The 22,090-nt window shown below is 38.0% G+C and overlaps 1 protein-coding gene across 3 annotated transcripts in view; it reads left to right on the forward strand.

Moving 5' to 3' along the window:
* Positions 1–22,090, forward strand: part of CENPF (centromere protein F) — a 46,010-nt gene that overhangs the window by 22,117 nt on the left and 1,803 nt on the right. For 2 of the 3 annotated variants that reach the window (XM_072035509.1, XM_038177123.2), the window contains exons 11-18: positions 5,719–5,854; positions 6,984–9,748; positions 11,291–13,594; positions 14,159–14,311; positions 15,443–15,619; positions 18,152–18,332; positions 19,029–19,496; positions 20,597–20,784. In XM_072035509.1, the coding sequence (XP_071891610.1) occupies positions 5,719–5,854; positions 6,984–9,748; positions 11,291–13,594; positions 14,159–14,311; positions 15,443–15,619; positions 18,152–18,332; positions 19,029–19,496; positions 20,597–20,784 (6,372 nt within the window). Of the gene's footprint in view, positions 1–5,718; positions 5,855–6,983; positions 9,749–11,290; positions 13,595–14,158; positions 14,312–15,442; positions 15,620–16,499; positions 16,662–18,151; positions 18,333–19,028; positions 19,497–20,596; positions 20,785–22,090 lie in introns of all 3 variants that reach the window. The other variant, XM_038177122.2, reaches the window with a different exon arrangement.

A 22,090-nucleotide genomic window follows, 5' to 3' on the forward strand; every position in this document is an offset into this window, starting at 1 on the left:
TGGGTCGGGAAGTAGAATTTTTAGTAGATACAGGAGCTACATATTCAGTGTTAAATCAGAAGTTGATGCCAGAAGATAAAGGTTTTGTGACAGTGGTGGGGGCAACGGGTAGACACGAAAAAGCTTTCTTTTTAAAGCCATTAGAATATGAATTGGGGAAGCAAATGGGAATACATAGGTTTTTGTATTTGCCGGGATCTCCTAGATCTTTATTGGGACGGGATTTATTAGAGCAATTAGAAGCTGAAATTGTTTTTGAAAAGGGAAGGGTAGAGTTAAGAGTAAAAGAAGACCGACTTATAAGTGCACTAAGTTTGGTATTGATCCAAACTGATTCTTTTAATGAAACCCTTCCGGAAATCCAGGATCAGGTTTATCCAGGGGTGTGGGAATCTGATGTCCCTGGGAAAGCAAAGAATGCTGCACCAATAATGGTAAAATTAAAACCAGGAGAGAAGCCAGTAAAGGTTAAGCAGTACCCCCTTAGAATAGAAGATAGAAGAGGAATAAAAGATACAATAGATAAGTTTTTGAAATATGGGTTACTGGTCGAGTGTGAATCAGAATATAATACTCCCATCTTACCAATTAAGAAACCGGATGGGAAGAGTTATAGGTTAGTACAGGACTTGAGAGCAATAAACAGGATCACTGAAGACATACACCCTGTGGCAGCAAACCCTTATACGCTATTGACCAAGTTAAGGGACAAGTTGGTCTGGTTTACCGTACTGGATTTAAAGGATGCCTTCTTTTGTTTAACCTTGGCCCCAGAAAGCCGAAACCTCTTTGCCTTTGAATGGGAAAATCCTGACTCAGGACGAAAAGTCCAGTTGACATGGACAGTGCTTCCTCAGGGGTTTAAAAATAGCCCTACGATTTTTGGTAATCAACTTGCAAAGGAACTTGAATCCTGGGAAGCCCCCAATTCTGCAGGGGTCCTGCTGCAATATGTTGATGATCTCTTGATTGCTACCGAAGACAGGGGAAGCTGCATACAGTGGACGGTGAGCCTCCTTAATTTCCTAGGAATGAATGGATACCGGGTTTCACAACAGAAGGCACAATTGGTTCAAACCCACGTGATGTACCTAGGATTTGAGATCTCAGGAGGACAACGTGAATTGGGGACGGAACGCAAGGAAGCAATCTGTCGTACCCCAGAACCACAGACTGTTAAAGAATTACGAACTTTCCTAGGAATGACAGGTTGGTGCAGATTATGGATCAACAATTATGGATTAATTGTAAGGCCTTCGTCTGATTTAATTAAAGATAACTGCATAAGACTAATATGGACAGGAGAAGCCCGAGCAGCCTTTAAGAAGTTTAAGATGGAGTTGATGCGAGCCCCAGCTCTTGGTTTACCAGATTTGTCTAAACCCTTTTGGTTATACTCCTGTGAAAGACAGGGTATGGCCTTAGGGGTACTAGCACAAAAGTTGGGACCTTACAAAAGGGCAGTGGCTTATTTCTCTAAACAATTGGATGAAGTAAGTAAAGGATGGCCAGGCTGCCTGCGAGCAGTGGCAGCCGTAATTATGAATATACAAGAAGCCCGGAAATTTACAATGGGGCAGAAGATAACAGTGTTTGTCTCACACACTGTGTCAGCAGTTTTAGAACAAAAGGGGGCTCATTGGTTATCTCCTCAGAGATTTTTGAAATATCAAGCAATATTGGTAGAACAGGACGATGTGGAAATTGTGATAACTAATATTGTGAATCCAGCCTCTTTTCTTAGTGATGCTCCGGTGGAACCTGTGATTCACGATTGTTTAGAAACTATGGAGACTGTGTATTCCAGCCGACCAGACCTTAAGGAGGAGCCCATGGAAGATGCAGAAGAAACTTGGTTCACGGATGGGAGCAGTTTTGTTACACAAGGACAATGTAAAGCTGGATATGCTATAACAACTACTCAGCAGGTAATTGAGTCTAAGCCTTTACCCCCTGGAACATCAGCTCAAAAGGCGGAGATAGTTGCTCTCACGAGAGCATTGGAACTGGCAGCTGGAAAAAGGGTAAATATTTGGACAGATTCTAAATATGCATTCGGCGTGGTACGTGCTCATGGAGCGATTTGGAAAGAACGTGGATTACTGACTGCTCAGGGAAAACAGATAAAACATGCTGAAGAAATTTTAAAATTGTTAGAGGCTGTAAAACAACCAGAAAAAGTGGCTATTATGCATTGCCGAGGGCATCAAAGAGGATCCACCGACTTCGAGATTGGGAACAGATTGGCTGATAAAGAGGCAAGAAGGGCGGCGGAAAGAGGTCAAGTGGAAGTGCTTGCTTTAATACCAGACGGTAAAATTCAGACATTAGAGAAAGGACAGGCTCCTAAATATTCAAAAGAAGATTTAAAGTTGATCGAGGATCTAAAAGGGAAGCTGAATGTTGATGGGTGGGCTCATTTGAAGGACAACAGGGTTGTTATGCCCTCTAATTTGGTGTGGCCTATGGTTTTGGGGGAACACAACAAAACCCACTGGGGAGCCGATGCCCTGTATAAACTATTAAATCGAGTCTTGGTAGCAAGAAATCTGTATACCACAATAAGGCAGGTAACCCAACAATGTGACACCTGTATGCGTCATAATCCCAATACAGGAAATAGGGTGACATTTGGTGTCATTGATAAAGGGAATTATTCGGGGCAACTGTGGCAAATTGATTTTTCAGAACTCCCTAGAAAAGGGGGGTATTGTTATTTACTGGTTCTGACTGACATGATTTCAGGAAGGCCTGAAGCCTTTCCCTGTCAAACAAACAAAGCAAGAAGAAGTGGTTAAAGTCTTGTTAAATGAAGTAATACCATGCTTTGGGATTCTAGTAGCAATGTCTTCTGATAGAGTTTCACATTTTTGTGTGCAAGTGGTACAACAGATAAGTAAGATTCTAAAGATATTCTAAAGACAACTGCATACTCTTTATAGACCGCAGGCAAGTGGACAGGTAGAAAAAATGAAACATTTAATTAAACAACAAATAGCTAAAATCGGACAAGAATCTAATTTGTCATGACCTCAATCCCTCCCTTTAGCATTACTTAGAATTTGAGTTAAACCTAGAATAAAAGGGAATTTGAGTCCCTTTGAAATTTTATATGGAAGGCCGTATCCATTTCTATTTAGTGGAGAGGATCTAATGCAGCTAGGATTAGAATATTTATATGCATATATAACTGAACTTCAGAAATAAATAAATAAAGTACATAAATTTGTTCTCAGGACCTGGGCTAGACGGTTGGATCAACCAATCCACCCTTTTAAGCTCAGGGATTATATATATAAAGACTTTTTCAGGACAACCCCTAGAGGAAAAACGGAAGGAAAGTGGACGGGACTATACCAGGTATTACTGACAACACACACCGCCATTAAGATTAAGGAGCAAGCAGCTTGGATCCACGATTCAAGGGTGAAGAAGGCCCTGGCAAGGATATGGACCACCACTCCAATTGGACCAACAAAATTATGGTTTTCCAGATCCTAATGATTGCAGGGGTGTGGTTCTCAGATTCGGGGTGGGCAGTTTGGGACGAGAACTTACACCTGTCCCTGATACAAACAATTTCTCAAGTAATTAATAAGACAAACTGTTGGGTATGCACCCATCTGCCACAGCATGGGAATAAGGGTGTATCGTTAATCAGGATTCCCTTGCCTGCAAACTTACCTTGGACTAATTTGTGGGAAAACACATCTTGGGGTCAAAAATATGAAGAAGTTTTGGAACTAGAAGTTAGTAGCTTCGTGCCATTGGAATCTTACTATGTATGTGTACAAAGGTGTAACCCGCCTAAGGGTATGGGAAAACAGGATTGTATAAATACGGGTACTACTTATGTGGGAAATCAGACATCTTGTAATCAAACAATTGATATTAGTACAACTAGCAGTTGGGCAAATTCAACCAGCTGGCCAGTTCCAGAAGGAAAAGGGTGGTATTGGCTATGCAATGATACGGCCCGTAAGGTCTTGCCCGAGAACTGGAAGGGAACTTGCACTCTTGGAGCAGTAGTCCCCAGTATGACAGTACATGATGTAGTGCCTCGAGGTTACTTGAGAAATCATATCTGGAGAATTAGACGAAAAATTAACAATCCATTGATAGAGAGACACACCGCTTTTCATAGTTTTGTTCGATGGTTTATCCCATGGTTAGGAGTGAATGAATTGGAAAAGGCGATAGTTAATATTTCTGCAATTATAGAGAAGTTAGAAAACAAAACTCTGGATGCTATAAAGGCTCAACAAGAAGAGATATCTAGTTTATCACAGGTAGTATTACAAAATCGGATGGCCCTAGACTTGTTACTGGCCGCTCAAGGGGGAGTCTGTACAGTAATAAATACAAGTTGTTGTATGTATGTAGATCAGAGTGGAAGGATCTCTACCGACCTGGAAGAAATACGGAAGCAGACAAGGGTCCTACATGAGATCAGTAAAGATGATCTTTCATGGAGTTTTAGTGAAATATGGAATAAGTTAACCGCCTGGTTGCCCAACTTCCAATGGTTGGAACAAGTGTTCATTGCTCTAATCACATTAGTAGTGTTAGGAATATTTGTGTGCATGTTGTTTAGATGCCTGCTTTGTTGTGTTACTGTAAATAATGAAAGTATCTGATGCAAAAGAATTTGCATGGGAAAAGAAAAGGGGGGATTGATTAAGGAGGTATTGGGGAGGTATTGGGGAGGCAAGGACAATCCCCAGACATGGACTGTATATCTCGAAACAAGACACTGGAACTCATGATAAGGAAGCGGCAGACGGACAGAGAAACAAATGTAAGGACTATAAATCTCAAAACTGGACATTGGAATTCATTATAAAGATACAACAAACGGAAGAATTGGCAACAACCAGCTCTCGCAATTAAGAAACGTGCCAATTCAGCAGATTCCTGACCAAAGGTGAAAAGTACACTGTGAGGAAGACTCGGGGTCTTCCTCCCAAAGACCCCTGCCCACGTCCCAAAGACCCCTGCCCACAATTCTTGGGAGGCTCTACGCAGGCCAGGCGCAAGGTGCCAAAAGGCTAATTAGCATGAGAAGCGAGGGAAGGCGGGGATAGGTGATGCGTATGTATAGGCGCTTGTAGAATATTGATAGATTGATTGTATAAATTCAAGACTGCTTTCCGCTTTGGGTATGCACGATAGGTGGAGAGATCCCCCGTGCATCCAGCGCTGCAATAAAGAATATACCACTTAAAGGAATTTCGGCTTCGATCTTTGAATCAGTATAAGCATTTCTAAATAAAATTTGAACAGTGTTGCTACGATAATATTTTTTAGTAGAAAGAGGACTTTGCTTGAGATAAGTGAAATTTGATCTATAATTTTCTTGTTAAATTTGATGCCATTTCAGGAGTTTGTTTCCTTTGTTGCTTTAGGAAAGCACCCTAACTTAATCACCTCTGATTTTGTAGGATATGTTCTGTCCTGCCTCTTTGGGGTAGGTCATCTGGAGCTGTTTGTTGTATGCAAACAAAGGGTGTTCTGACTGTGTCAACTGGCAGCATCCCTCAGATGCTGTCAACGAGTTAAGTTTATGCTCAGCTAATGTTCTCAAATAGGGCTTAGGAATCAATGTCCATCTGCCCAGAGAGGACCTAGTGGAATATCTATCTTCTGATTGAAATGAACTGAATTCTTTGATCTTGGCAAACCTTACAAAATCTGGTCCTTCTTTATTTTTTGTTTTAGGAAGTGAAGCAGGAAAAAAACCTTCTGGACTTGAAATTTGAGAAAAAATTGCAAGAGATCCACCAGCTTGAAGAGGAACTAGAAACAGTCAAGCAGTCTTTAAAGCAGAGCCAGAATTTTGCAGAAGAGATGAAAAGTGAGTTATGTATTCACATTTGCAGGACTCCTGATGGATGCTCAATAATGCATGTTTGCTGCAATCCTCTAAACTTGATTGTGAATTAAGCAAAAGGGTTTCCTCTGTGGGATATGATTATGATGGTATTTTTAACCAACATTAAGTTTGTCTGAAATGAAAATGAATTTTTATCTAAACGTATGCAATTCCAGAAGATACACAACTTTGAAATTAACTGAAGTATACTGAACTTACCAACAAACTGAATTTCAGAGAATGCGTTTAAACCAGGAAACTTCTGTTTTATAATTCTTGCTTACTTGAATTTAAAAAAAAAAGGGGGGGGGAAAGGAAAACGTTATGGAGCTACTAATTGTTGATTCTTCTTTGCAGTGCTTGTTTCTAAACGAGAACGCAATTTTTCAGGAATTAAATTGAAATATAAAATATTCTTTGTAGTTCTGCTGGATTTAATAATAAAAGGGGATAGATTCCCACTTGCTTCTGTGTGGAAATCAAACTTAATGTGAGCTTTTAGAATGAAGATTTTGAATTTGATTTTGTTTTCCTGAAAATTAATGCCCACACTTTTCGTTGCCTTTCAACTGTTGATTTGTTTTTGATTGGGTAGACAATTAGCAGTCCTTACGAGCTATCTGGAGGAATGTATTATCTTTTTCTTTTTTGCTACTTGTACATGCTGCTTCTTATTCCGTTCTTATTAAAGCAGAGGAATAATTATGACAATCTTGAAAAATGACTGTGTAGAATTAAGCATCTTTTTTGGCAGAAAAGGAACACAATGATCCATTAAAAGGTCATACTGTTACAGGTCCTGTAAAAAGAAAAATGTGAAAATGACACAGAAACAACAGGTAGCTAGTCACCTGAGAAAACATGTACTTACCGGATTGGAGTGCAGACTTGTATTAGGCTGCAGAACAGAATGTTAAAAATGTCTATGAGTACAGTGTCTGATAGCCTGAAGTGATATAACTAATCCTTTATCCTATGAGATAACTTACAAGTAATGCTTTGCACTGAAATGATAATTGAAAAGAGTAAAAATAGTAATTTTTCATTAAACATTGGCTATCCTACTGATAATGTTGTCTGACAATGATGTGATGGTGTTTTCTGTTTACAGATAAGAATGTTTTTCAGGAAGCAGAGCTGAAGTTACTGGAAGAGAAATGTATAAAGCAAGCAAGCTCATCTTCTGTAGAGCAACTGAAACTAGCTTTAGCTGACATGGAAAAGCAGCGAAATTCTACCCAAGACCTGATCGAGGAAAAAGAAAATCATATTAAAGAACTGAACTGTAAAATAAATAAAATGGAGGAGGAATCAGAAGCTTTGCAGAGTCTCCTTGCATTCAAACAGAGAGAATATGAAGAATTAAAAAAAGAGACTAATACTGTTTCTCAATGGAATAATGAAAATGACAACTTACTGCAAATCAAGGGTGAAATAGGAGAAAGTAACATAGAACAGATGCATGAAAGCTTTGTGACAGAAACTAAAGAGCACATTAGTAATTTGCAAGCAGATATTTCAGCATGTCAGACATTTGTTGGACAAACTTCAGCTATTCTTGAAGAAAAGGACATGCAACTGCAAACTCTGAATGAAAGACTAAAAAACCAAGAAGCAGAGCTTCAGGATTTAAAGATCAGTAATAAATTGCTTGAGGATTCAGTAAGACAGCTGAAGCTCATGTCTGAGACATGGGATTCAGAAAAGAAGGGCATGTCTTCAATGATCTGTTCATATAAAAAAGAAATTGAGGAAATTACTCAAGAAAATGCAACCATTAGGGATTTAAGCAGAGCTTTAGAGCAAAACCAAATAACTTTACAGGAAGCAAATGAAAATATTTCTAATATTTTAAAGGAAAAAGAAGAAATCATTTCTGAAATGTCCAGGAAACATAAGGAGGAAAAGCAGTGTATTGAAGCAAGAACTGAAGAAATCACAAGAGAGCTGAAAATTTTGCAAGAAAAGTATAAAGTGGTAGAAGAAGAAAATGTAGACATAATGAGTATTCTGAGAGAGCAGACCGTTGAGTTTGAGGAAAAGAAAGCAAAATTAGAACAAAAAGAGAAACTAGTACTTAGTGAGAATAAAGATATCTTACATAAACTAATAGCCTCAGAAGAGATAAAAAAGGATTTGATTCAAGAACTTCAACAACTACAATCAGAATTTTCTGACATCCAACACGTGCCCTCTCGTGAGCCTGACTGTTCAAGACAGGAAATATTAAATGTTGAGGCAAGACTAAATGCAATGCAAGAACAACAAGACATTGTATTTCAAGGCAAGGAGCAATTGGTGAAGGAAATCGAGACAAAAAATGAACTTCTAGTATGTGACTTTAGTTGCAAAAGGAGAGACTGTTCAGAACATTTGAGGAAATGCATGGAAGAAAAGGATGCTGAGCTGAATAAACACCAGTTTAAGCTTCAGCTTCTTCAAATGGATTTTGAGGACAGAGAACTCTCCCTAGAGAACTGCAGGTTAGAATTGATACAACTGAAGACTGCTTTAAGGGAAATGGAAACAGAACTTGAGGAAAGTGTGAGAGAGAAAGAGAGACTGCAGCAAGAACTGTTGTCTGTTAACAAATTGGAAGCTTCATATTCTCAGCGTACAGTATTAGGTGAAGATTGCCACTCGTTGGAGTATAGTGATGATGATGTTTCTCAGAACTGTGGAAAAAGAGAAATGGATGAAAGTTATTCACCAGTCTTGTTGTCATCCTCTTTGCAGCTAACAATAAGCAAACTGAGTGAGCTGGAAAAAATATATGAGAAGTTGCAGAATGAGAACATTGCATTAACCTCTGGATTTGAAGACTTAACATCTGCGATACCATCAGTTTTTAATAAGGTGGCAGAGGAAGAAGAGAACATAATGAATAGTGCAGATACAAATTTAAGAGCTGAGAAAACTACTTTTCCCAATGAAGTTATGGATCCAAGTGATAACAGCGATTTGAGAATGCATTGTGATAATAAGGAAATCTCCTTCAAAGAATGCAGTGCTGGACCTAGTTCTGACTATGAAGACTTAAAATTGTCCAGCAAAGAAGTTAAAATTCACTTTGCTGAAGTGAAAGAGAAAATTTTCTCTTTCCAGAATGAGCATATAAAGTTATATGAACATCATTGTGGTATGATCTCAAAGATATCTGAGCTACAGTCTTGCATTGAAATACTAAAGGCAGAAAATGCTGCATTGTCAACAAGTCTGAGCAGTGCACATACAGATTATCTGTCAGGGCCACTATCTTCTACCCAAAATGGCACACAATCTAAATTAGATGAAACGAAATCCACAATTTCTTTCTCAGGTCTCTGTTTCTCAGAAGTAAGTGAGGTTGATAATTCTTTTAACAGTGGTCTGTGCAAATGGACAGAGGAAATTAATCAGCTGAAAAGTTCTGCAGAAATAAATTCAGAAGGTGCAGCAAATGTTCTGGTTGAAAATTGTCATAATGATACCACACTGGACTCTGTTAAAGAAAGCAGGAGCATTACTCTCAGCACATCTAATCTTGAGGGTAGAATTGAAGAACTTGAAATGCTTTGTCAGACATATGAGAAGGCGCTTAAAGTGCTTGAAGACCAACTTCAAGTTCAAGAGAATATGAAAAATGAAGAAATACAAGAGCTGAAAAATATTATACTTTCAGAGAGAAAAGAAATAGATCATCTTAAACAACAAAATCTGTCAGACAGGGAGGAGTGGCGGCAGAAACTGAGTAACCTGACTACAGAAATGGAGTGGAAACTGGCAGAAGAAAGAAAACAAACTGAGAATCTGTCTTTGGACTTTGAAGCAGCGCAACTCCAACTACAAGTCCTTGATATAAGTTCTCATTCGCTGCTGTGCACTGATACTGAAAACGTAAGTAATTGCTCTTGTGCAAAACAGTTTCACTTAAACCTCTTGGTTTATGGCAAAGCCAAATGAGGATTTTACCAATTTGAAAATAAATATGTTTAAAGTTGTACCCACAGACATTTGGTACCGTTTAAAGAAAGTAGACCAATAATCTGTACCATGAATTCTGGCCTATGCATCCCAGGGATAATGAGAAATAAAAAAGTCAATGGGCTTAGTCCACTAGAGTTGTGAGAGTAGTACAGTGTGTGCTACTTTCTTGTTTTTCCATCAAGTGCTGTGTTAGTAGGTGCACGTGCACTGTATACACCTGTACTGCGTTTGCAAGCTTTAGATCTTCTCTGATTTAATACAGCCTGCTGAAGATGCCTGTACTTCCCACGCCCCATAATGGGACCATAAAAAGATCAAGCTAAGACTGCTTCCATGCCCCTAATTCCTTTTAACGTTCTCGACAGCAGGACAGAGCTAGTTGGTAGCAGAACAGCTAATTCTCGGTTCTGCCTAAATTCTTCAAAAATACCTTAGAGGATGAACATTTTGGAAGTCAGTGCTGTCCTATCTTTCAGCACAGTAGGTGATGTGCAACCAATGAGCTCGATTTTCCTGCTCCTTGTAAAGAGGACCCTCTATGACAAAACCAGAATTTCTGTCAGATTAGAGGAAAACCACTTTAGTTCATGTACAAAGCGTATTCAACTAATTCCCTCCAACATAAATCTGACGGATTTATTTTCTGTTTGGGGAATTTCCAGTCTGGGTCATTAAGTCCTGCGCAAATGGTCTCCAGCACCTGGTCAGCATAGGCTTGGAGATGATGGTTTAACAGTGCTCTCTCAGACTGAGCATCTCAAAGATCTCCATTTTGTCCAACTGTGCAACGCTGAGCAACTGCTCCTTGCAGAGGAGAAAGTCTTTCACATGTATGTTTGCTCACAGTTCACTTGGAGTATCCACACTGACACCTGAAAAAGACTGTTCCTACCACATATAACTGGAATTCCCTCAAGATGAAGTACCCAGTACAGCTCACTCAATTTCTCCCTGTGGTCCCTGTTCTTTTTTGGAGTCCTCAGGTTTCAAAGTCACTCAGTTTTGTTTCATATGAGACCGTGAGATGGTGCCATGTGTAAGCCAGCTCTGACAGACAGTGGCAATTGAGAGAAGGGATTCTTTGAAGATTTGGGTCTTGTTCCCCTTCAAGATTCTTTAGCACCTAATATAAGATGAGCAGTAAGCAATTTTGCCATTAGTGATACTTAAAGTTTTTCACAATTTTTGTATTTTGTCTTTAGTAAATTTGGCTGACGTTTCTCCCTCAATATCTTTAAAATCTTTTGGCCAAAGATGTGTGCATGCAGTGTAAAATCCTTTACATAGGAAAATTGTGCAGATTCTGAAGTTAAGAAGGATGCTATCTATTTATTTTGCATAAGGGGGAAGCTTCGCTGGCTTAAGAAAGTTTTTAAAACTCACCTTGCTTTTTTTGTTTTTATTTATATGCATATATTTTTTATCTTTTTAATTGGTTCTTAAACTTTGCAGAACGCTCAACAGGAAAATGATAGTCTTTATCACCTGGGAAGCCCCTTTTGGAAGCCCTTCCCTACTGGAAGTCCAGAAATGAGAAACAATAAACCAAAACTAATTCCCATTGAGAAATCTCCTGTAGGAGACAGCTCTGTGTGTGAAAATGTAACTGGGACTGCTGAAGCAAGATTAGTAGAAGATTGTTCAGAGGAGTTTTCTAGAGAACAAAAATGTAGAAATACGTCAGGAAAAATCACCAGCCCTTCCCATCATGTTAGTGCACTGTCATTTTCTAATAGTGGCATATTTTTGGGTTCAGAGGATTTCTTCGAAAATCAAATAAACACCGAAGCTCTTCAGGAGGAGGCAAAGCAACAAACTCCTGAAAATTTGAAGCTGATCTGCGAGACAGATGAAAGCCACGAAAATGTTGATTTACAAACGGAAGTCAAAAAGTTAAACTCTCACCTGCACTTTCAAAACGCACAATTAGCTCTGGAGAGCTCAGCTTTTGCAGAACTGGAGGAAACTACTGTAGCAAAGGAAGAGGACAGTAGTATAAAGGAGAAACTGGAATCACTTTCTGTCAGTGACCAACAATTATCTCTTGAAGTTCTGTCTTTAGAAAAAGAACCTGAGAAAATAAAGTCTGAGGTGGAGATATATCAAGCTAAATGGTCTAATGCAGCAGACACACTGGATGATGTTGAAATGGCCAAGGGAAACTGTCACGAACAATTTCTTGGAGCTGAAAATGAGCAAAGGCAGCCAAAATCTGAGAAAGTTAATATTAAGAACCATGACTTTTTCATAGATAACAATACTGAAGTGCTTCAGGCAAAATATCAGCAGTTAGAAAGGGACAAGGAAATTGACCTAAAAACTATTTCTGTTCTTCAAGAGCAGCTTGTTTCAGTCACAGCTGAGAGAAACCATATCGGCCAAGAACTGTGTGTTTTGTCTGATACTAAAGAAGAATTGGATCAAAAGTATCAGAAGTTACAAGAGAAATTAAAAGAATTAGAGTCAACTAAGGTGGATTCTACTGAAATCATTAGAAGGTTAGAGAATGAAGTGAGGATGCAAACAAATCTGCTTGAGCTTGCTAAATCTGACATAAATCGGCTATCCAATGAAAAAGATAACCTTCTGCAGAAGTTAGGAGAGGATGCAGTGTCTTCCAGTTTAGAAGAAAAGCTTCAAAACCAAGCAGCAGATGTGAACAAGGAGAAAGAGCTGCTTGCAAGAGAATTTGAAGCTATGCAGAATAAGTTAAGTGCATCAGAAATGGAAAACTTAAAGCTTTCTAGATCTTTCGAAGGCTTGTTAATTGAAAAAGGTGAACTTGCTGCTAGACTCAGCTCAGCACAGAAAGAGGTAGATCAAATGCGACACGGAATTGAGAAGCTGAAAGTAAAAATTGAATCTGATGAGAGGCAAAAACGCCGTGCTGCTGAAAAGCTGAAGGAGCATGAACGGAAAGTTGACTTTCTTGTGGATAAAATCGAGAGGCTGGAAAGAGAATTGGAAATGTCAGGGGAAAATCTAGAAGGTGTCATCATCCAAATGGAGACGGCTAAATCAGAGGCAGAAACGTTAACAGTAGAGATGGAAGAGATGACTGAAAAGTTGAAATCTCATCAATTACAGATTGATGTTCTCACTTCACAAAACGAGTGTTTGGCAAAAGATGTAAAAGAAAAGCAAGAAAGAATCCTCGAACTGGAGTCTTCAAATTTGACTACAGCAAAACTGATAGAAGAAAAGGAGAAAGAAAAGATGCAACTCAAGGAGGAGTTTGAAAATTCTATGTTATTGCTGAAATCTGAGCTGAAAGATGTAAGTGAGAAATTAGAGCTTTCCTCCCAGGAGGAAGCAGTTGCCAGAGCAAAAGAGCAAGTCTTGATTAATCAGGTTGCTCTTCTTGAGCAAGATAAAACAATATTACTGCAGGAATGTCAGGAAATAAAAAATGAAAATATCAAGTTGGATCACACAAGGGAATTGCTTGCTCAAGAATTTACGGATTGTAAACAAAAGCTGGATGAAAAAGTACAGGAAAATTGTGCTCTTCAGCAGCAGGTGAAAGAAACAGAGGAGCTGTCTTCACAGTTGACACGCATGGAACAAGAGTGTGAACGTTGGCACCAGGAAAAAGAAGCTCTGCATAACTTGGTTGCTGAGCTGAAGCTAAAGGCGCAATGTTTTTCTAATAATGAAAGCTTCCCAGATATCCTGAATGTTCTAAAAGTGTCCTATAAAGGCCTTGAGGAGGAGCTGGAATCTACTCTTTGTGAAAAGACTGCTTTATCCAAAAAGGTAATACCATTTCCCTTAGGGCACAGTTCCCTTTTTTAGAACGAGGATAAAGTGTCCTCTGGGCTTACCACTTCCTTAATAAATTATATGTTAAAATAACTTTAACCTCAGACTTTTACAGTAAGCCTCCTATTTTTAAAATTATGTGATCAAATTGAGAACAAGTTTGTGCTGTATTTAGAGCTGGAAAGCATGATTGTGTTTTATGTAGGCCAAATGAAACAGTTGCTTGGAAGTAGGCATAGAGGTTGAATCAGATAATGTAGGACATTTTCCTCTTTCCTGTCGAAGGAAAAAGAGGAAAGACAAGTGAATAGTGGGTGAGTGAGTTTTTATATCAAGTATAACTAGGAGAGCTCAACAGAAAGTTAAACATCAATTGGACAAGCGCTATGTCAAAATGACACTAATCTGCTGTGACCCTTGCTTGGAGTGTGAACAACAATGGGAATAAAGTAATTCACCTTTAAAACTGCTTGTATTTATGTACAAAAAATCTTAGGAGGTCATGATGCATCTAATTTAAAATTTAAAGAAAAAATGTTAAATAAAATTTCATTTCAGGTAAATGAACTGACCGAAAGTTGTGTTGAGCTGGAAGCCATGCTAAGTGATACTGAACAGAAGATTTCCAAATTACAGGAAGAATTTACCACGGAAAAGAACAAGCTTGCTGAACAAATACAACTTCTTCAAGAACTCTCAGAAAAGAACAAAGTTAGTTACTGCACCTCTATTATTTCTGTCTTCAAGGCCAGATTTATTCTAGCTGAGAATGTGTGTGGGCTGGTCAAGGGAGCTGTGCTCTATTGACCAGTATTCCAGGTTCTTGCTTCCAAGTTTCTGAATATTTCACGTTCTATTTTGAGATGAAATGATGATTAGTTAATGTTTTTATGCCTTTTCCTTCCACTGAAGGAACTGAATTGTTTCCTTAGCGTAAATGTCACAGGTGGCTATCTGGAAATCTGGTGCCAAGAGTTCTCTAGTGCAGACATTCAATCATTAGGCTGAGGATGTTAGATAAAAAATGCAATACTTCTTAAGTTTCTTTATTCTTTAAAACTTCTTTCAAGACAAAGTAAAGGAAGAAACAGAATCATAGAATCATAGAATATCCTGAGTTGGAAGGGACCCTTAAGGATCATCAATATGAGTCTTTAGTTTAAGTTGTTAATATTTAATTCTCAGAGGCTGATTTACTGTGGAGATAAATGTAGGTCTTGTTTATTTGTGGCCAATATTATATCTTTAAACAAGCTTACATGGCCTTAGGATATGCTAATGACAGCTACAAAATTTTATAACCAAGGGCTTCTTTCTGTTGTGGCCTTAAAGATTTTGAGTGGAAAAAGAACTGAGATTTCTGCAGCTTTCAGAAATCCTGCGTGGAAATAAATTTTCCTTTTGGCTAGCTGTCCAAAAAGTACCATCAAAAAGTGGATCAAAATGAAAATGCTTAAATATTGGTTACCTTTGAGAAGGTGAGAGAAGTGACCCTTAATCTTTCAAGTCACTCTGAGGGAACAATTTTATATTTGGAGAGGTTAAGCTTTGGTTTTGGCAGTGCTGCTTTTTTAACAGTGTTGGCAAACTTGCACTCAGTGTACCCTTCAGTTCCTAATATTTATTTGAGAAGACCTTCCTTTGCCTCCTATCCTGCCTTTTGTGCTTAGGTTCTGCATTCTGTGATTACAGTCTATTTAGCCTCTCTAAAATACATTTTTCTTACCAAGTTGTTTTTGGAAATTCAAAATTTCAGATGTACAGTCAAATAATTTAACAGGTTGGCTATTTCTGCATTGATAAAATTCTAAATATCAAATAATGTTCTATTACTGTTTTTAGACTCAGCTGCATATAACTATGTCAGAAAAAAATGAACTGACGAAGAGTTTGGGGATGGTCCAGAAAGAACTACAAGAAAAAGAAAGTGAAATGAAAAGAGAAATAGCAGAGTACCGAGACAGACTACTTCAAACAGAGAAAGCGCTTCAGGATGCTTTGACAGAAGCAAACAGAAAGGTAAATCAGGAAATGGGAAGATTGGTGTTGTGATTTTTTTTAATTAAATGTTAGGTATTAAAAAAAAAAATTGATGATCCTACTGTAAAAGAACCTGGTTTTGGTAACAACATTTCCAAACTCTCTATATACTTACCTCAGAACTCAGGAAGTGTTAAATTGTTTTTTCTTTTAGCAAACAGTGAAAGATGAATTTACCTCAGAACTCAGCTAATGTTAAGTGTATATATAACTTAGCTGGGGCTATACACTTGAAAAAGGGAGAGCAGCAGTATGTTTCAGTCCAGGGAACAGTTGTTTTGATAGGAATGGTGAGGGAACAGTTAAATGAAGAATATAAATGGCTAATCTGTTGGGAAATACCACAGTTTTAGCCATGCAGCCCTAAGGAGAAGGGCTAGGGGGTGTTCCTTGATGAGAAACTCAACATGGAATTATATGAGTTGGAACTGGATGGTCTTTAATGCCACTTCCAACCCAAACCATTCTACAATTCTGTGTTATATACAAAGAGCCGTATCTTTGTATGGAGGAGTCATAAATGTCTATAAACATGTACTTGAGACCAGGAAGACACTGAAAAACAATTTGCTCTATTAATTTCTAAGTAAATTCCATTTCTATGACTATGAAGTAAATTTAAAAACAAGTTATAGTAAAATATAGGGGCTTTCAAATGGCAGACTTCTTAGAGGCAGACTGGTATAAAAAATACATACTTGTGACAAATCAGTCTTTCAGTTTTAAACTCCTCAAAACATACCAAGCTAGTCTGCTATGGAATTCCCATTGGCAGTGATATGCTTTTAAGTATATCTTCAAAATATAGCTTAGTGTCCTTTTTAGCATCATAGTAATTAGACACATTTTGTCTCTCTAGAATGAAATGCAAATTGAGGCCTGTCAAGATAAGATGAATTCATTAGGGCTCTTTAACAGCTCACAAAAATTGGAACTTGAGCAATTGATGTCAGCTAATGAAGAATTAAATAATTCTCTTAAACTAGCTAATCAGACTTTAGGAGAGCTCCTAAATCTTCAGGTAAGAAAAAAATATTGAAGCATTAAAGTAGAGTACATTAATATAAATGTAGGAATCTGTGCTCCAGAGATTTGGTTTGACTTTAATATACAGCCTTTGTTTCACTAATGAGAGCACAGAGCACGGAGGAAATGTTGTTACTATTGATCTACATTAGAAAAATTTTGTTATGCATGCCACGACTTAGAGCACCTACAAGTGGTTTGTGATGCGAAGCACAGCCGTCTGTTGTCTCCACTGAACATCTCGACTTGGTTATTACATGGTTAGACTGCAGTCAAAAGTGGCTTTGCAATGCCTCTGTTTTCTGTTTGTGAATTACGTCAATGATAAATGATACCATGTTCTGTCTTAAGCGTGTCTTGATGCTTTGCTCTTGATTTTGAGAGTTTATCGACTCCATTTGATACAGAATTCTCATTAAAATGATTAACTAGTGTCCTGTGAATGATTGAACTCAATGGTGGTAGAATTGGAGCTCCACTTTCTGTGAACAACTAATAGCTCGAGAACAGTTCTAGGTGTGCTTGGTTGGCTTCTAGTAGCACAGGTGAAGTTTAACTGTCCCTGTAGCTGGAATTCCGGTTATTAATTTTCCCTGTGTTTTTCTTATCTTCGTTATTTGTCCTGCTGCTGTCTGGGATTGGTTGCTGGCTTTCAATGTTGTGCTTCCACTTCAGAAATGAGTTTCTCTCTCTCTCTCTCTAAAAGAGCTCTTGAAGATAAGTGATCGATTCAGCATATTTGCAATTAAATGCTGAATTACAATATGTTCCCCTTGCTTAAAAGTTCCGTATTCAATAAGGATGTCCAGTGTAGTGTTAGTTGTTAATTATTCTGCTTAATACGAACAAGGTGCTGATAGGAAACTCCAGGATGTGTACTGGTGACAAAGCGTGGTACCCATGGCACTGTAACTATGATAGGAGGCTTCCAGCTGTGCTTGCTGTGGCATTTGCACCCAGCTTCGCTTCAGAGCAGGGAGCAGTCCAGGAGTGTGGGAGTGGATAGCCAGGACTGGTGTGCTGCTGCTCAGAATGGTACTTCTGAGCTGAGATTGAGAGTGCAAAGCAGGCCTGGGTTTTCTTGATTCTGAGGTAGTGAGATGCAGTAGGGACAAAAAGAAGACCAACGAAACTCAAACTAGGAGGAGAGTGCTTTACAATTCAGAATATTGATTTGAAATACATTACCTAGCATGCCTCAGTGCTGGGATAACAGGTAGCAAATGGACGGACTGTTGTGTCAGACCCTGGGTTTTTCTGTATAGTTAATCTCACGTACATATCTGTCCAGTAAAAGGATTTTCCTGTGTCTGGGATAAAGGGGCAGCTATAATGAGGTTGTACAGAAGCAAGCAAACAAATCTACATTACCTCCATGGTCTACAACTAATATTACATAGCAGTTGAGGAGATTCCATTTGATAGTGTGTTGTTTAAACAGAAAAATTGTGCTTCTGGTATAACAACTGTATTTTTTATTTGTAGATTAATAATGGCAATATTATAGTTCAACTAAGGAAGCAAAATAAACTTGCAGCGAGTAAAGTGCAGCTGTGGATGAAATCCTGTAAGCATATGGAAAAGGAAAAGGAACGGTTGCAGCAACAACTAACAAAATGCGAAGAAATGTTAAAGAAGAAAGATCTAAATGTGTCAGAGAAAGAAGGTAACTGAAGCTAGATTCAGTCTTAATGCTTTTCTAGCAATGAATTAGTTGGCAAAACTTTTTTTTCCTAGAATGTCCATTTGCATATGCAATACAGAGCATGATTTTTAATTAGCACAAGTAAGTACCACCGCAAATATGTCAGATGTTTTGAAAATGTAGTTCATCTCCTTTATCTCAAAGTATCAGAAGCAACCATGGATTATGAATATATATTAAATATTACATTGTTTTGGTCAAAAGTGGCTTAAGGGAAAAGGGAGAAGCATTTTTTTTAACAAGATTAACAAGATAACAATATTTGTCATTTTTCCCCTACCTTTCCCCTCTGACTCCTGTTCCCTTGTTTCCTTTAAAGTTCACTGCATGAGATGAACACTGTTGTAAATGATGCTTAAGCAAATTTAGGGTTGCAAAATCAAGTATTGTGAAGTTACAAAATGACATAGGAAATGTTTGTCCATGCGCTAATCAAGGATTCTTTTCAAATTTGGCATGTTTTTTTACTACTTAGCAAACCACTGTAGTGTATAACATTTCACTGATATTGGTATATCCTGTCACTTACTTTTGTTCTTGTACAGTTGTGGAGCATGTGTAATTAATTAAAAGATCTGTGATCATTGTGTTATAAATTCTTTTACATTCATCCTTATTTTAAGTAGTTATATTAACAACGGTACTTTGCTTTGAAAGGTGCTGATGAGAATGCCATTACAGAAGAAATTAAGTTAAAACTGGAAGAATTACAGGAATCTGTAGAAGAGAAAACCAGAGAGGCAAATGAGAACTTGGAGAAATACTCCTCTCTGATTGTTAAATATTATAAACTAGAGCAAGTAAACGAGATGCTAGAAACACAAGTCACTTTGTTGAGCAGTCAGCTGAAGCAGCCAATGAGAGATGCTGTCAGCAGCCCTTTGCTGAGTTCAGGCAACTTATCAACAGTGAGCAATCAGTCTGATCCAAGAGATGAAGATTCTGCTGAGCTTTCAAGTAAAAGGCAGAGGTCTGAAGACACCTGGAAGGAGAATGGAGAACCAAGATCCCCTATGCCAGAGCCTTCATCAAAAAAAGAAAGGAAGGATTCTATCTGTCAAAACTTGCCGTGTCAGGAGAACTCAGACTGTGAGCCGGACGGGCTTCCAGAAGTAGTGAGAAAAGGTATTTAGAATTTTTGGTGAAGGCAAATGTTCTATCACCATAGCAGGTGTTCTCTCTCTCTCACTTTTTTTTTCCTGTTTCAGCTGAATTAGTTTTAATCCGGGTAAGTAGGTGACTATGTGAAACATTTTTGGTGACAGTGATGGAAGGTGAATGCAGCCAGTGGGAGCTGTGCCATTTAATGCCAATTCAGCACCTGTGGAACTGTGCCGTTAGACCGTTTTAATACATTTACATTACTGCCAATTTAATTGTAGTTAAATGATCCTGGCAGTCACAACTTTGTAGTTTCTGGTGGCACACCTATTAGACACTAAGCGTGTGATATGTTAGTAGCAACAAAGTTTTGCTGGAAGGTGACTTGTTCTAGTCATTTAAAACTATTCTGTGGGCTAGTAACAAACTTACAAGAGAATAGATGCAGACTACTGGTGAGGTGCCTCCGTAATAAATGCAGTTGTAATTGCTGGACAAGCTGCAGAGGTACTGAGTCGCCTCAGCTTCAGTGATCACTCCAGAAGTCAGGAATTCTTAGTTTATACATCAGTTGCATTTTGTTTTCTTACAAGCATCAGTATTTTTCTGGAAATGTACCTGTTCTGAGGACACGTGCCAGTTAGTTTTTGACTTCTAGGCTAGATAGAGAGGTAATGGAGGATCTATAATAGTGTAGTTCTAACAGAATCTGTGACAGTATAGTTCTACATGGAGAAAATAGGAAAAACCAAGAATGTTGTAGTGTGGTATTGTGTTCTTAATGAATTCTAGTAAAACAATACGTGTGTTTTCAAACTGAAATTATTCTCCGGATGATGATGTGCCTATGGGGAAAAAAAAAGACCAAGAACTTGTTTGAAAAACTTTACTATAGAATTACTGTTGTACCTTGCCTGCAGTTTTCAGGGCTTGCATATGGAATTTGGAATACAGAAGATCTATTCAGTAATCTTTTTGATCTTCAGGAGAATAAATTATTTATTTTAATCAAGTGTTTTTATCCCCAGTGTGAAGAGGGGGAAAAAAAAAACAACACAAAATACATTTATTCGAGAAAGTGTAACTTATTTAGCTGTGTTTAATAGAAGCTGTTCATTTTCCAGGGTTTGCTGATATCCCTACTGGAAAGGTTACTCCTTACATTTTACGCAGAACAACCCTAAATCTAGGGACCAGTCCTCGTGTGGGTTCCCCAAGTGAGAAATTCCTCTTACAGACACAAGACTTACAGAAGGATCAGAATCTCAGTGAGCGCTCCTGTTCGACACCTGGTGGCAGCAAATCACAAAAGGTAATTTAAAAAAAAATAAATATCTGTACATGAAGGCCATGGGGAAAGCCAATATGTTCACTAAGTTTATTCATCTTGCCAGGTAAGTTTGAGGATATATCATCATTCTTTAAATTTCTTAGCAGTACAGTGAAGTTAAGATCATAAATATTGAATCATTCAAATGCGGTAGAGCTCTTGACCATGCTAGCATCCTGCAAATTGTTCCTGTGATGTAGTTTTTGACTTCGTTGGGAAATGTAAATGAAATACACGTATATTTTCAGTTTCTTTTGATGGATATTTAAGGCCAGATACTCATTTTACTGTAATTTCTTAGGTTTCAGAAAAAAAAATCAGCAAAAGAACCTTTGGGAGTCAGAGATGAGGATTATATTTTTCTGCTCACAGCTTTTCTTGAAATTCCTCATTCTGAATGCTATAAAATCACTACAGATGTTTGAGTGGCTGTTAAACATGTAAATTGGGAACATTTAGATGATAAAGGAGCTAACTTTAATGTAAGTGATTACCAGATTTTGAGGTTACCAACATAAATACAACTGAGTTAAGTTTTGAAGGATGATTTTATTAAAAAAAAAAAAAAAAAAGTTCAGTAAGTGAAGTTTACATGAAGTTTGAAGCATTTTTGGTAACATGACACTACAGCGTATTTCACGGTACATCAGAGTAGGACATTCTTTCTAAGCCAATGAAAATGCTTTACAGGTTATTGAAAATGTTCCAGCTTCAGAACAGAAATAAACCTTTGTTGTCTGATATCTTCTCCAAAGTTGTTAACTGCACTATCTTAAAGCTGAGCAATGAGAACTTGAGATGTTACCATCTATCGGTACTTCTTTACCTGACAGCTGCACAGAAGTTTGCCAGTAGATACAAATCCTTCCAATGTGCCACGTTACACAAAAATATTTTCTAGGCAATCAGAGGAGTCTGCCACACAACTAAATACGAAGTCATAAAGGATAAATACAGTTTTGTTTTTTTTTAATTGAATTATTTTCTGTTAGCACATTAAGCATGTTGGCAAGATACCAAAAGTAAAAGCAAAAGCCACATAGACGGGGCTTTGAGCAACCTGATCTAGTGAAAGATGTTCTTGTCCATGGCAGGGGAATTGGACTAGATGACCTTTTAAGGTTCCTTCCAACCCAAACCATTCTATGATTATATACATTAGTAGATGTATAGGTTTTGAGGCCAGAAAGCATCATTAGAATGACCTCTCAGATCAGAGCCATAATTTGTTTTGAGCTGTAGTGTTAGGAAATCCATATATTAAAGTGAGAGTGTATCCCCTGCATGC

Source organism: Anas platyrhynchos, chromosome 3, assembly GCF_047663525.1.
Source record: "Anas platyrhynchos isolate ZD024472 breed Pekin duck chromosome 3, IASCAAS_PekinDuck_T2T, whole genome shotgun sequence".
Taxonomy (NCBI): domain Eukaryota; kingdom Metazoa; phylum Chordata; class Aves; order Anseriformes; family Anatidae; genus Anas; species Anas platyrhynchos.